Raw genomic sequence first — 16,893 nt, 5'->3', positions numbered from 1 at the left:
TTAGCTTCTTTATGGAATAAAATGCCTTCATAGACATCCTATAGTAGTTATGAGGGAGAAAAATATTTCTTCCCTCTTGATGATGACAAAGAAAATACATACAGTATAGAGCAAGCTCCAGCATACTGACAGTATAATCTCATCTTCTTAATATCTGAGACACTGTGTACATGTCTAACAATAAGTAGGTTTATTCAAAGCAAAGCTGAATCCAATATTTCTATTACTGATTTGGAAGTGAAGTGGTTTAATCTGCTCATGTCCATGATCTGCACATTCACGTACATTCAGTGGTTAGTCTCCAAACGTAATCTAGTGGAGTTAAGAGAACACGGTTTCAGAAGGCTTTTGGGTAAGAAAACATTCTGGGCAATTTTTAACTTAGGGAAAATTGGATGACATTTCTGGATGACATACTTACTACTGGATACGTAGCTGCCAGTTAACAATGATTTTATTTCAGCTGGTATGTTAAATGAGAGAAATGACAGAATATTCTATTCTTTTATGCATGATATCCCACCTATAATTACTTACAACCAGGCATCCAGCCAGTTCTGTTTGTCCTTCTGACAGGCAAATGTTGTGTACCCATTGCCACTGGCGAGCACGGCGTGGCTGGCCATTAGTGATCAGTAGCCTGAAAAGGCCAATCTGAATAAATATTTTGATGAGGTTTGGAGCAGTTTATTTGGAACATACGAAATCAGCAAGAAAAACTTCAAAAGTAGGAATGACAGTGTCTTCAGAGGATACCAAGCTTATATTTAAGCCTTAAGATTTACATAATTTACATGATATTCAAAACTGTGAACTAAGTCCAAGATATTTAGGATGTGAAGGCATGCAGCGAAATACATGGTACTTAAAACTGCTAATGAAAAATGAAAGCGGGGAAAAATTCGTGTCTTTCATCTGTGTAGCATTTGGGAGGGAAATTGTTCTTAGCTGCTACTGTTACTGAATTCCCCATTTTTTGATGTTATTAGAATACAATTGACCAGAATTAACAAGCTTGTGCCACTAAACAGAAGCGTGCTTGCATTACGTACATCAGTCAGTTGTGCCAGGAAGGATTGCAAGAGTCTCAGGCCCAGCCCATGGTAAACGCTTCATTGTGGCACCCAGGATCAAATGAAAGCATTTCATTATAGTAAGAGATGCAAACGAGACTATACTGTGATTACATTCTCAGTGATGACATCATTTTTGACAGCCTCCTGTCTCAATATCTATGATACGGAGCACTTGGATGTTGAGAAGTGATAAGGTGGGAGTAAAATAATTATGGAAGTTGAATTTTTACTGCTTTTTCATTTAAACATTTCTTGGAGACTGCTGAAATTTATCACTGGTTTAGAGTGTTATATATGGAAGAAACTTGCTTTGAATACTGTATGTATCATTGGTTTAACTGACAGTTTAGTTACTAGATTTAGTTATTTCACTCTAAATGGGAGATGAAATAGTTAAGGAAGAGGGACATTCAGGCTCCAAACACCAGCTGAGGCTTTTTCTTTGTTTTTTTTATGAAATGTTTTTCTTTATCTAGGATCAAGCTACTACAATTTTGAAATCTCAGTAAACCTCTGGTCTTTGGGCACTAGAACTGTAAACCTTTCTTCTTTGAGCTGCTCCCAACACTTCCCATAGATGAAAATGATGTCCTCCAGTAAAACTGTCTTTTAGGCTATTACTGGTAGTAATTTCTTCTTGAAATGAGTTATGAAGATACCTGTTCTCTTTTCATGCACATTGCCTGCTCTGTGCAGTAGCATGGCTGCCATTTTATGTGATATGCTGATTTGCATTGCAGCACCAAAAAGCCCCAGTTATGAACAGGGATGAAACTATAATGAGTACTTGACAGGTCCAGGACATAAAGAAGGCCTTTATGCTAGCTAGCTGCTTTATATGCTTTTTAAATGGATAATTCTAAGGCATTCCAGCTCTTGCTATTAATAAAATGTGGACAGGTGGCATGCCGGTGCTTCTGAAATATATGAAAATGTAGATTCTTCATGCAGAGAAGCACCACTGGCTTTTTATTAATAGTGAATATTTGCAATCTTCAGTATATATGGATATGTCGTAAATATGTAGGTCCCCAAGCCCTTCAAAACTGAAACACTGTTTGACAGCAATGACTGGGCTTCATTTTACATCTTAGCCATCATTTTATCAAAACTTTGCATATAATTCCATGAATTGTGCATCTTGAGAGGTCTTAGACTATTTTGATTGTCACATATATAAGGGAACGATCTTGATTTGTAATAACAGTCATAAACATATAAAAACATAAAAAAGTGGATTTCTTACACATCAGGTCGAAGTGTAAAGTTGTCTGTTCTCTCCTATTTGCAGATTTGAAAAAAAAATCACCAGCTCTGTGGTGAGGAGCTTTTTGTGTTAATAATATTTTAAGTATTTCTCTTTGTTCTAAAATGGAGAAGAAACCTGTTAAACATCCTTTGTATAGGAGATAGTTACTGAATCATCTTAACATCCTCTCGCTTTTCAGTTTGCAAAGTTGGTTTAGGAGCTGCAAGAGGGGAAACGGATGAGAGGCAGAGATGGGCAGAGGGCATTTTACCTGAAGCATTTGTTCAATTTTATGCTGTGGAGAGCTCTTACTCAGGTACCCCTTTCCGTCCAGGATCCTCTTCCCCTACTGAAAAACAGTACTTCTCCAAACAGACATTTGCTTTTTTTCTCTCTAGACTTTTGAGACAGTTTTATTTTCCCTCATGTTTTTGGCTGTGTGCCGTTGGCTTAAAGCAACCAACCATCATAGCTAACTTTTGAAAAATGACCAACATTTTAGCCCTGTATGAGAACCTTCCTTTCCCATTCTTCTTTTTTACTCGACATTTATCTCCTTTGCCTGGAGTTTGAAGCTAAACAAAGGTGGTGTGCCACGATTGTGTCACCTGCAAATGAAGTATCTGTATATGCTTGCCATACCTCCTACTAATTGTATCAGGAAGGGAGTGAGCATCAGTCCAGTAGCAATCCTAGACTTCTTGCCTGTAGCCCTGCTATTTCACACTTGTGTGTGATAGACAAACTGCTATAACAGGAATGAGCTGCCAAAGATAGAGAATATAAACGTTTTGGTTTGCCTAAGGAAGGCTCCTCTCCTGTGATGTTGCATATGGATGAGTTTTGCCTCCCTGCTTCTCAAGATTGGGAACACTGCTCAGATGGATTATGATTGGCTTTGTCTCTGAGCCACCGACATTAGCATGTCCTGCCTCACTCTCATCAGCACAGAGGGAAGGGAGGGGGGAGGCTAGGCTATGTCTCTTCATCCATTTCCCAAGAAAAATCTATCAACACTTCTCAACAGATAACTTCCAATATGTATCCCTTCAGCATGAATCCATAATGCAGTTTCATGATGGCTCTTATTATGGCATCTGCTTGCTGTCTACCCATCTTCCTACTTTCACCACCTTCCTTGAGTTAGTGAGGACAGACTTGAAAACCCACTTTTTTTTTTTCATTTTCTGTCTTTATTTTCTATCATTCTGAAGTGTAGATCAGGATCTTCCACTGGAACATGTGGTCCCAAATCACTCTGTCAGAGTATCTAAACAGTATCTACAAGGGTTTTTACCATGGCATCGTTCCTAATGTGGTATCCTCTTGCTGCCTATGTTCACATGCTTAAAGTATAGGAAGAGAGCAAAACCAGAATGAGACTCCTCCCTTTTTTTTCTCTCAGCTTTCTTAAATAGAGGTTTTATATTTTCTTGTCTTTAATTTGTTAGAATCTTTATTTTATTTTATTTTTAAACCCAGTTATGCATCTGCATCTCAAGCATCCTGTAGCAATGAATTCTTCTATTAAGTAGCTTAGCAGCTAAACTAAACTTGAGAAAAAGTAGAGGCAGAAAAACAGATCTTAGGACTCTAGGGACTTTGAGAGGCTACCCATCATTCTTGCATGCCAAGATAGGGTCATCTCAATTTGAACCTTTACAGAGCCTCCTGAGGCAATTCATTCCAGAATATAGCTATATTCAGTACTGCAAAGTGTTTCCTAACAACTCTCTTAGATTTCCTGCAGTGTAGATCTCACTCCCTTCCTAAGCCCATCATTACATGGGTTGGGCAAAGAAGGAGAGACCAGTCTTGGCAGGAAAGCAGTATAAAGGAGATTCTAGCCATCAGGAGCAGACGAAAGAGTCAGACAAGCAGTTAGGAATAGTTTTGTATAGGACAGCTGTAACTGAGGGAATAGAAAGAGAGATTATTCTGCTTGCTTGCATTTAAACAGGTCCGCAAACAGAAATAACAGTGTACAAAGTTGTGTGAGGCAGGGTGGGAAATGCACATAAAAGTAATTGCTCATGCTAAATAAAACAGGTATAGCCAGTCCTGGAAGCACCTTCAAATTCTGAATACACCTTCTTGGTTTTAGTTTCACAGTGTTCTCTTTCATGAGCTTTCTTTTTCCTCAGTGATGTTTTAATAAGTTGCTTAACTGCACCTAGAGCAGTAGCCAGCAAAGCCTGGCAATGGTCTGGTGAAATCTGCTGCTGCAGTCTTTCTGTGTCACCTTATGGGAGTCAGTGCCTATCTTTCCCACTTTCTAGCCTCAGAGGAATAGAGAAGCAATATTTAAATATTGGCAGAGCCTCAGAAGTAAAGTGAGAGAGATGTATACACACAACTAGAGAGGTAGATACTCATATTGCTTTTTATTGTTACATGATAAAAGGGACCATGTAATAATCTTGAGTGGGTAGATTTCTGGAAAGATTGCTGTTTGTATCTTAGGTGGTACCCTGTGTTTCAGTGGTAGACTAACTCCAGTGCACTGTGTATCTGTTATATAGATCTACAATTAAAGCAATGAGAACATGCTAATTAAAGCAATGAAAAAAGCAATTACAGCGTTTTACACAAATGGAAGGGTGTTACCAGGTCAGTTTGGTCAAACTACTGAAAAGATTCTGGTAGTAGCTATCTGTACTTGCCAAGAAACCCATACCTGTGTCCCTATGGGAGAAAGTAGATTGATGCTAAACAATGAAGAAGGGTACTTTCAACATTATTTATGTGAAATAAATGTTTCTAGAAAGATACTAAGCAAGAGATCTACTTTGTTGTTGTTGTTCAAGCGTTAGTCCATTTATATTGCTTTCCAGCTGTTCCCTTCTAACTTTTTACTTTTATGATCATTCAGTTTTGCAACTGGAGAAGTTGTGCAGCTTTTTTGCATCTAGGCCAGAAAAAGCAGAAAGCCAGCACTTTCTAATACCAGCAAAGAGTGTGTGTGCAGAGATGGTCAAAAGACTGATTTAGTTACACTAATGCTTTTGGAAGTATACCCACTCATTATATTAATTATGATGACTCAGGGAAAGCAAAATGTTCATAACATGCCTAATGGGATTGTTGGCCATCTTCCCAATAGCTACCTAAAAATTACTGGGGTGATTGCTCACTATTGATTTTAGCTGTAGATTCAGCCATTGATTTCAGGAAGCCAGAGACAGTAGATGGACCGGTGGGATAGAAAGCAAACAGAATTACAAGGAGGAAAAGATTGTTGTGAAGATTCCTGTTGAACTTCTGCTAATTTCCTTGCTTCTAATTAGTTTCCGGTTGTACTGTGGATGTCTCATAGGCATCCTTAGCAACAGCAGTGACTCGTATTATCTTCTGTTGTGTGGGGAGATAGCTATGATGCAGCAAACCAGACTGACTTGCCAATAAAAAGACACCTTATTACTTCAGACTGGCAAGAAATAGCATTACAACTTGGATCTTTGCTTATGTTTAGTTATGTGATATTAGTTACATGGTATTGAGCATTCAAAGGCAGCCCTTACAACAAAGGACTCACAATGCAGGAGGCAATTTAATTAATCTAGGTAGGAAGCTGCTGATTGTTGGTAAGGAGATGCTGTACTTGAGAGTTTTAGTGTGATGACTGCAAACCTCGTTAGTAGATAATGAAGCTCTATTTTTGCAGAGGAAGTAGTGGCAGAGTTCGGGTCGAATTGCTTTTTGTAATACCTCATTGCTGGGGGACCAAGATGCATGTGAGAACACACACTTGAAATTGTCTACTATTAAACTGCTCATCAGAGCTGGTCAAGGTTAGAAAACTCCATGAAAGCCTAGAATGATGTTGCCTTAGACTGCTTCTCTGGAGCGTCCTTGCGTGTTGCTAATGAAATTGCAAAGGGAGATAAAAGATGCTCGTAGTTGTTCAGATGAAAGAATCTAAGATGAATGAGAGAGGCTAAATATTTTTTCTTTAGAAACAGGGCACGACTGTGTCTCGAAACTACAGACTCCATTACACAGGGGAGAAATGTGAAAAGAAACCCTATGGTATCAGCAAGATGACTGCACTTTTGACAGGCTCTGCTGGATTTTCTTTTTCTGGGTCATGGTAAAAGTGTAACAGGTGTCTTCAAATGACTGCAGTGTCCAGTTTCAGTCCACCATCTAAATCCTTTGAAGATGAGGAGACCTTGGCTCCACCTTCTTTATTATCTTGCTTGCGTCTGCCTGCCACATAGAGAAATTATATATAGGAATCTGTATGGCCCGTACTTGAAGTAATATTTCAAAACTTCAAAGCCCATCTTGGGACTTTAATCCAAAAATATTCCTATGGGAATATTTAAGGAAGATTTATTATCCATATTTTCAGGGGATAAATATGGATTCACCAAGGGGGCTTAACCAATCTGATAGCTTTCTGTGATGGAATGACTGGCTGGGTAGATGAGGGGAGAGCAGTGGACGTTGTGTACCTTGACTTCAGCAAGGCTTTTGACACTGTCTCCCATAACATCCTCCTAGATAAAGTCAGGAAGTGTGGGTTAGACGAGTGGACAGTGAGGTGGATTGAGAACCGGTTGAAAGGCCGAGCTCAGAGGGCTGTCATCAGTGGTGAGGAGTCTAGTTGGAGGCCTGTGGCTAGTGGGGTCACCCAGGGCTCAATACTGGGTCCCATCCTGTTCAACTTCTTCATCAGTGACCTGGATGAGGGGACAGAGTGCCTCCTCAGCAAGTTTGCTGATGATACCAAGGTGGGAGGAGTGGCTGACACACCTGAGGGCTGTGCTGCCTTTCAGAGAGACCTGGGCAGGCTGGAGAGCTGGGCAGAGAGGAACCTCATGAGGTTCAACAAGGGCAAGTGCAGGGTCCTGCACCTAGGGAGGAATACCCCTATGCACCAGTACAAGCTGGGTGCTGACCTTGTGGAGAGCAGCTCTGCAGAGAAGGACCTGGGAGTGCTGGTGGATGACAAGTTGACCATGAGCCAGCAATGTGCCCTTGTGGCCAGGAAGGCCAATGGTCTCCTGGAGTGCCTTAGGAAGAGTGTTGCCAGCAGGTGGAGGGAGGTGATCCTGCCCCTCTACTCAGCCCTGGTGAGGCCTCACTTGGAGTGCTGTGTCCAGTTCTGGTCTCCCCAGTACATGGAGCTGCTGGAGAGAGACCAGCATAGGGCTACGACGATGATCAGAGGGCTGGAGCATCTGCCCTATGAGGAACGGCTGTGAGAGCTGGGCCTGTTTAGCCTGGGGAAGAGAAGGCGGAGGGGGGGTGGATCTTATCAACGTGGATAAGTACCTGAAGGGAGGTTGTCAAGGGGACGGGGACAAACTCTTTTCAGTTGTCCCATGTGACAGGACAAGAGGTAATGGGCAGAAATTGAAACACAGGAAGTTCTGTCTGAATAGGAGGAGGAATTTCTTCCCTGTGAGAGTGATGGAGCACTGGACCAGGTTGCCCAGAGATGTTGTGGAGTCTCCTTCTGTGGAGATCTTCAAGGCCCGCCTGAATGCAACCCTGTCTAACGTGCTCTAGGTGACCCTGCTTGAGCAGGGAGGTTGGACTAGATGATCTCCAGAGGTCCCTTCCAACCTTACTGATTCTGTGATTCTATGAAATGTGAGCAAAAGGAATTGTCACTTAAGAGAAAGAAGAAAAGGTGGAAAAGGTTTTGGCTGAGCCGTGAATTAAATCTATGTTTCTAGAGTTCCACTATCACACATTCATTTTCCTATCCATTATTTCCACTTGTAGTAGTGTGCTATGTTCTTTAAGCTGCAGAATAATTTTATATGCTGTATGCCTTCTTCATATTAGTTGTAGCTTAATCTTCTGTGTTGTTTACCACTGGCCTACAGTTGTTTGCCTAGTCATAATCTGACCCAAAGCGTTTCACCTGCATAATAGCTAGGAGTGCACAATGCGATATAAAGATACAGACCTTTTACTACTGCTCACAAGGCAACACTGTGTTTAAGTCAGAGTTAGGCACCTGCAAAGAGCTTGTGTTACTTTGATTTCTTCCTGGAATCTATCCTTTGCTTGATGCATTTTTACCAACTCAGATTTACACTGGCACTGAATGCATTTTTTAAAAAAAAAAAAAAGAAAAAAAAAAAGAGAGAGAGAGAGAGATGAGAGAAAATGCCAGTGGTAGAAGGGACCTGTGACCATGGAGAAGCCAAATCAGAGAAAACCAAGGTGTTTAGCCTACTCATCACATCAGCCTGTTCATTTTCCAGTAGTTGGATCTTGGACTCATGAGGTTTACATACATTCCAAGTCAGCCCATACCTGAATTCAATGCAGGTACAGAGAAGTAAAAGGCAATTGAAAAAATGTAAAAGTCATACATTTAGAATCAAGACTGCGTTTGATTTCTTCCTTATAACCACCTTGTTCCCAAAGTATCTATTAGGTTTTGAATCTCAGAAATATAAAATTCTTGTTATTCCTTTGCATGTGGAGGCCTTACAGTTTGTTATTTATATGGCATCTTGTAAGCGAGAATTCCTGCAGAATGACAATCCTCATATCTTGATTTATGCAGAGTTTTTCTGCCTGCTTCGCTCCCATGCAATCTTATTGCTATTTGACTGTCTTTGAAACCAGCAGAGAAAATTACCACATCAAATACAAAGTGTCAAATAAGTTAACATTTCCACTATCAGGACACTCAATTTGGTAATTTCAGTATCTCTATTGAATGTTTCATTACTTATCGAAGGATTTTTGGTCAAAGTGAGTGATGAGCAGATATATACTGAAAGAGATATTTACATTCATTCTGCAATTCGTTTGAACCATTGTAAACATCTGGAGACAAAATAGGCAGTAGAGGGTCAGCTCCATCAGTGCTGTGGGAACCTGCTCATATAGAATTTCTTTCTTTGGAATGGGAAGAAATGCCTCTTTTGCAGGAAACCATGCTGTTAAACCAGTTTAATGATGTAGTAACACAGCCAACATGCATTTCCCCCCCCTCTAAATGATTTGGAAAAAAGTGCTGATATTCTTTTTCTTCTGACTTTCTTTTTAACTGTATTAAACAAGATTAAGTAGGCATTTGCATCAGCAACAATGTTTCACAATCAAATGTTGGATGACAAAAAGAGCTAGCTAACTTTTTCTCCAATTCCATGCCATGAATCAGTGAATTAATTTAGCAGCTGATGTGGAGAGCAGTGTCGTGGAACCTGTCTTATAACCAGCCATCAGTGGTCTGCAGTGAAATTCTTGTAATGAACAAATCTATCAGACAGACAAATTGCTTTGAAATTTGGGCATTGTAGAAAGTAGAATCAAAAATCCAAATTCCAGTTCCTTGTAGACAGCACCTATCAGTACTGACTAATGTGATTTTGTTTTTTCAGGACACTTCATGATCTGTCATAAAAATGGAAGCCTTTGCTCATGTGAATAATTCTTGTGATGTTCGGTGAAATAACCTACGCGATTAAGCAGTACTTGCTTGAATAAGAGTTAGAGAATTGGATCATGTGGCAATGACTTAAGTGGAGATTCATGAAGAATCTGTCATTCTCAGTGAAGTTTTCACTTAGTTAATTGGTAGTAAACTTAGTTTAGTAAACTTAGCTTATTAGAAATAATGCAAAACCATGTACTATTTGTAAATTTTTACTATCGTGTAGGATATATCTACCTACAGTAACCGCATCCTTCTCAGACTTATTTCAGCGCACCCAGAAGCCAGAGGAATACTTACACTTTGACCACCGCAAAGGTCTGGGAGTGTCAGTCACTTAGCAAAGGCAGGAAGGTTGCCAGTGCAGCTGGGTGACAAAGGCCAGCGAATCGGAACACGTGAGAATCACGTTACACAGTGAACAGCTTCAGAAAAAGGGGCGAATGCCAAGGGACTCTAAGGGAGAGAAGGGACTCCAAGATGTCTTGATGGCTTATCTACCATGTTCTCACTGACTGAATCCATAAAAATGCTGTAAGATTTCTACATGTGTTTTACAGTTTAATGTTCAAGCTCAGAAAGGCCAAGTTACAATGTTCTAAATATCAGACCTGGGAAACTGCCAAAGCTCATGATCTGAGTACACAAAACTGTGTCCTTACCATTAGTCCCATTCATGCTTCTGTGTATTCATTGATGAACCTGTTCCTGTCTCCCAGAAGTCCTGTTACTGCTCCTTATGGCAATTTTAAAGATATATTTTATTTAAGAAAGTTTTTCTTCATCAAAATAACTGTAACAGATGTTTTGTTTCATTTGTTTTGCTATGTGGTAATTCTGCAGAGAGAGATAATTAACTCCCAAAGTGGCATATTTCCAGGTCGAAACTAAATAAGACCTAGAAGCATAAGTCCAATTGAAAGTCAAATACGTATTCAAAGGACAGACAGAGTGGCAGCACTGTGTTTACTAGTTCTTTACATAGTTTCATTGTTGACAATGAAAAGTGTGCCAAGATCTGCAGAATACCTATATGTGTTTAAGCTTCACATTGGTTATAACAGAGCTCAGTTTATACTAAACCTTGTATCAAAATTATTTTTATTCTCTCGAACAATGATTCTTTCTATTCCCTCAATATTCATACATTCTTATACATCAGTAATCTTTAGGAGTATGTGTGTATCTGTGCATATATTTTTATATATATATAAAAAGAGTATATATACTTGTGCATACCCTCATACTTACCCCTAACATATATATCAATAATCTTTTTCTGCTGTACAAGCTAATATATACCACTCAATTAAAAACACTACTGGAGAAGGTTACTAGGTCCTGTCACTTGTTTCACTTCTGAAGTGAAAGGCTAGAATGAAAGTCCAGAACCTTCATTAAAGAACAGTAACGATATATTTGACAAAATGAAAATAAAAATTTGACTGTTAACAATTCTTTAAAGCTGGGTCATGGAAACGTCTTTACACGACATGCACTTTGAAAATTAAAGCTGCCTCAGCAATATTTCTTTGAAAAATAATATTGAAAATATTATATATTTTAAAGCTTTTTGTATATTGAGCAAAGGAAGCCAAACACTGAACAAATTCAGCAGTGAAATAACTGTCATGATTTTTGCTTTGCTTGTCATCATTAGCAGAGTGATAGTTCCACCCACAAGTCACTAGCACCGTGACAAACTGTTATATCAGGATGACAACTTTTTTCATCAAAATAAAGAAGTCAAGAAAATGTCACTGTTCTCAGATTGAAGTCTTTTGACAAAACAAAGTTAATAACACCCCAACAATCTTTCTGGCTATGTGAAATTATTTTGGTTGTGTTTCCCTTTGAAAACTGCACTAATGGGGCAGCAGTTATTTAAGCATGACATAACTGTGTGCTTTAATGATGTAGGATTTTTTTTCTATATGTGTAACACATGTTTGGGTGGAATGCCTTGTGGCCCACACATGAAAAAAAAATCTAAATGTTGTTTGAACTGCTTGTGGCAGAGTTAAACACTACTGAGGTTGAATTATTTCATTCTGGATGGCGGCTTGCACAGTAAAGCTTGAAAGTGAGGAGACAGAAGATAGACTAAATTATATAGGCGAGATTATTCAGAAAGTCTTTGCTACTTGTTTTGGGCTGTAGTACCCCATACAAAGAGATTTAATGTTTTTTTTTTTTTTTTTTTTTTTTTTTTTAAAAAAAAAGGCAAAAGTAATTAAGCCAGCTAGAAAAACTAGATTGTGTGTTTACATTGAAACTTTTGACAGGTAAAGCATGCTTACATAGTTTCCTAACGTAGTTAGGAAAGTGATTGGTTTGAAGTGATCAACACTTCTGTTCCTTCATCTTTAAACTGAGATTTCTATCAAACATGTATCACCTGATTCACCTTCTGAGAGTCATTCTGTCACTCTGTGTCAAGCTGAACCCGAGCTCTTATGAGGCCAGGGTGTTGGAATACCTGAGTCCTCTCGGTCTGTAATATGTTTGCCCTTAGAGCTCCAATTTCTCCATTTTGCAGCAGAGGAGCTAAAGCACACAGCGATTAATGAAACTTACGTGAGGTTATTCTGGAAGTCTGTGGCAGACTGAGGATGTTTCGAGCTTCATGCTACCTTTCTCATCATGTGACCATCCTTTTTGCCAGTCCTGACTGAGACTCAGTGATGTATTGTCAAAGAAATAATGCAAAAACTGGACCTACTCAGTTAATCTACTCAATTGCTGTTACTTTTTGAAATCATCATAAAAAGTTTTTAGATCCCCTCAGTGTGCTTCCATGTTTTTTAGCTGCGCTGTGGAACCCTGACAGTCCACATCTCTTCTCTACAGTGCCAGCCTCCCAGTGCGTGCATACATATTTCCCCTTCTGAGGAGCACATCTACATGTGTGCTTCTGCTCTCCCTGCACTTACTTTTCATACCCTCATATAATTTATTCATTAATTAGTCATCCCTTATTACATTTACGCCCCTGCATTATTTCATGGAAGATAAAGAAATGATATAATCAGAAAAGCACAGCACCGTGAAAGTGTGGGTCAGTGGCTGGTGAATCTGGTGGTTGTACGTGGGACATTCAGAGAGGTATTTCAGCTTAGTGCCTACCCTGTCAGGCATTATTGCTTACCAGGGAGCTGACTCTTTGAGCAGTTATGTGCCCAAACCCTCTATTATTATTTGTTTCTATAGTGAAGACATAGAGTTTCAGATCCTTGGTGAACAGAGTTTCCTTCAGCTAATGAAAGAGATACTGCAGTCCTCTCTTCTCCCTCTATATGTTGTGCATGTGTGTGTGCATGTATGTATGGTGGAGGGCACTCTTTCGTGTCAGAGCAGTTATTCCTGCTTCCATTGTTCTTTTCTTTTAGCTGAAATAACAAAGCTGAAAAGTCCTCACTGTTCATTGGAATGCTAACAGCTACAACCAGTCTGTTAATAATTTAGAGATGTAACTTACCTCAAATTGGTTTGTACCTTTAAGACATTCTGTGGTTTTTAGAACAATTTTAAAATGCATCTCTTTCATTCTTCTCCTATGTCTTTGTCTTCTGCTGAATTGTGAAGGTGGACAAGATGGCCAGTCTCTACAACATACATGTCCGCACAGGTTGCTTCTGTAACACGGGAGCCTGCCAGATGCATGTAGGTATAAGCAATGAGGACATCCGAAGAAACCTGCAGGTTAGTTTTTGAATGAGATTATATGGTGTGTTTCCCATGGAGAAGATCTATACTCAGTGACCCAGGAGACTCTGAATTTGCTTGTGGATGGAAGGGTTGAAGGAGAAGAGAAAATCTGGCCTTGTATCAAAAAAAACCTACATAGTTAAAAGATGAAGGAGATATATTACAGCCTGTTCATTTGAGTCTCTGTAACTTACAGGATGAAGGCAAGTTTGATTTGTTTTCTCGGATCTTTCAATTCATTTACCATGTCAAAGAAATAAATGAACTGCAATTCATTGAAATGAGGTGTTGAAAAAAATCAGTTGATGGTCCAAAAGCAATATATATTGTTTCTTTTTATTTTATTGGAAGAATATGAAGTTAGAGCTTCTTGATCTGATTTGGAATTACATGAAATTAAGACTTCCTACAGAACAGATATTCCTGGACAGTTCAACTCACGTTGTTCCTTAAGGATCCTTCATTGTACTCAATAATATTCAAGTAGCATAGATGTCCTGTTGGGCGTTATAGTCTAAAAAGCTGGACAAGAAACAATATATAAGAACAAGCTGTGAATCACTGACAGCAAAGTAAATGTAGGAAATTATACCCATAGATGACTTGTCTACCAAGATTACTGGTTAGATTGTTAGAACATGAACCTAAAGACTGTTTCCTAGCTGCATCCTGATAATTAATATTTTCCATGAATTGTCATTAAAAGATGTGTAGCAGGATGTATTACAATGAAGTGGGAGAGGCCTCATATCTGTGTATTTGTCAGAGTTAGGAATTACAGTAAATGAATACAGAACAAAACTGTATTAACACTATTCTTCAAAAGATGCAAAATGATAGCGGCTGTATTGATATTATAATTCTTACAATTTCATAGAGACATTTGGATAAGTTTGCAAATTCATTTATATGCAAGACTGATAGCTCAAGTTTTTAAAGGGAGAGAGCTCTTTATTACCTCCCTTGGCAAAATTGTGGTTTCATTTGCCATGGAAAGCTCCGTGTCCATAGCTTACTCTTGCATAATCCATTTAAGAACAGATGAGTGATACTTGACTTTTTGAGGGGGAGCAGCTTCTCCAGGATAGTCAGAGAAAAGAAAAAAGCTCTTCCCTTCTGATAAGGAGAAAAATTCCAAATGAACAGCTTCACCACTGTTTTGGATCTTCTCATATAAAGAGGATTTTACAAAGGACTGGGTGGGTTTTTATAGGTCTGTATCTACCCTACATGGAATAAAGCTAAGCATTTAACAGGCCAAACCCTAAACCTAAATCTTTTAAGAGACACTTTATCTGCCAAAGGGGGTCTGATGAGGTAGTGCAGGCAAGCAGTTGTCGTTTTGGGACATTCTCACTAGTACTTTGAGAAGGATCTGAATGAGTTATTGACAACATTATTACATAGGCAATGCATCTTTTTCCCCATTATTTGCACATATATTTTGTTTTTGCATCTTTCCACGTTGCTGACTGTATTCTTCCTTCCATAATGAAGACTTTCATGTTTTGTAAGCAGTTTCAAACTGCTTGTGAGTGAGGACTTTCTGTCCTCAAGGGTCTGTGGAGAAATAGAGTTAGTTTCCTTAGGATATTGGGCAGAAACTCATTTACTTACTTAAACAGCAAGAACCTCTCTTCTTGGTCAGTCAATCAATACCTGACAGAAAAGTTATATGTATATTAAGAAACGCAGCCTAATTTGATAAATGTTGATTCTGCTCTGTTGTATAGGTTAAAAATTACAATATACTACATCAAAATATTTAATGCTGTATTTCATGCTTTGATGCAGTTTTTAGTTTTTTATTTCTCCTTGCATAAATGGGAGCAGTGTTCACTGAACTGTGACATTTCATGCTTAAAAAAGCCATTGTGTAAATAATCTATTCACACTTCTGGTTTTATGTAGCACAAATGTGTAAATAAATGAAATTCTAAGGAAAAAACAGCTGCTGTACTTACATGAATAAGGATGCTGACTTAGGACTAGGTCTTGTGTTCATTGGTGAGCTAATGTTAGGTGGATGATCAAAGAGAGTCAGTAGCTTATCTCATTGCAGGTGAGTAGTAGCATTCACTAACTCACTTAGTGAAGAAGAAACTTGTGCTCTGAGAACTTTATTGAGAATGCTGAGTGAAAGGCACGTGTCAAATAGAGAGGTATCTATATGGAGGTTGGTTGTTCTGGACATGGAAAAATAAAAAGCTCTAGCAGAATCACTTAGAGTCCGTTGCACAGTCTTGTGTCCAGAGAAGGAGACTCCACAACCTCCCTGGGCAACTGGTCCTGTGCTCTGTCACTCTCACAATAAAGAAGTTTTTCCTCATATTCAGGTGGAATTTCCTGTGTTTCTGATTGTGTGCATTGCCTCTTGTCCTGTCACTTGGCACCACTGAAGAGAGTCTGGAGCAGTTCCAACAGGGAAGATCAAGAGACTTGCCTCCCCAAAATTAGCAGTCTAGTGGTTTGCTCACATGTCTGAACATAATATCCCAGTTTAAATCTTAGTGAACTGTGCAGAACAGTACCTGGAGACTGACCCTGCTGCTAGGCCATTTGGAGGCATAGAGGCTTTTTCTGAATCTTCACATAAGTTTTTGAGCAGTCTCTTTTGCCTCAGAGTAGAGTAGGGCAAGCATCTCAAAACAATCTTCTTCCCAGCTTGAGTAAGGCAGTTGGGAATTTTCTCTCCATTGTCTTTACATTCAGAAGTTTACTGTATATCCTCCATTGTCTCTTTATATTCAGGAGCTTACTGTATATTTTTGAAAGCAGTTCTTCAGGTTAAAACTAACAGGCTGGTGATAACTATGTAAAATAAGGGGGAAATAGAGCAAAGTCTCTCCTAATAGCTTCTTGTTTTTCTTTCCGTTTCAAATTAGGCTGGCCACGTATGCGGAGATGATATAGACCTGATTGATGGACATCCCACTGGTTCTGTGAGAATATCATTTGGCTACATGTCTACTTTTGAAGATGCACAGACTTTTCTGAAGTTCATCATAGCCACCAGATTCTCCAAGTCAGACACTGAGATTCCGTTCCACTCTTCCTTTACAAAGCTGTCAACAGAGTCTATTAGATCCCCAGTTCAGGATGACTACCCTTCCTGTAATAATGCAAATAAACTGGCTCCAATAATGCCTATCTTAGACAGAGACCGCTGGGATAATTCATCTGCAACAATGAAGACTGTCAGTTGGCAGCCACCTGAGACCGAGTCGGAAAGCATAAGGGCAGCTGTTTCTGAAACTGCAGTACCGATATGTAGAAGAGGTGGCAAACCCATTGCTGTCACCAACATTTACCTGTATCCAATCAAATCATGCTCTGCATTTGAGGTATACTCTTTAAACTGTTCTTAAATATTCATCGCAAACTCTGATTTTAACTTGCCCCCGTCAGACCTGGCAACCAGGAATAGCACGTGCAGGAGCTATAAGGAAACA

General features: G+C 39.2%; 1 protein-coding gene across 1 annotated transcript in view; it reads left to right on the top strand.

The window, feature by feature from the left end:
- The window catches only part of MOCOS (molybdenum cofactor sulfurase), a 214,358-nt gene that overhangs the window by 164,375 nt on the left and 33,090 nt on the right, over window positions 1–16,893 (top strand). Inside the window, exons 7-8 of the mRNA XM_062567949.1 lie at window positions 13,319–13,435; window positions 16,327–16,785. Coding sequence (XP_062423933.1) covers window positions 13,319–13,435; window positions 16,327–16,785 — 576 coding nt within the window. The remainder of the gene's footprint in view (window positions 1–13,318; window positions 13,436–16,326; window positions 16,786–16,893) is intronic.

This window comes from Rhea pennata, chromosome 2, assembly GCF_028389875.1.
Source record: "Rhea pennata isolate bPtePen1 chromosome 2, bPtePen1.pri, whole genome shotgun sequence".
NCBI classification, from domain to species: domain Eukaryota; kingdom Metazoa; phylum Chordata; class Aves; order Rheiformes; family Rheidae; genus Rhea; species Rhea pennata.
Note: the sequence above shows the minus strand (reverse complement) of the source record. Positions and strands in the feature narration are given on the sequence as shown.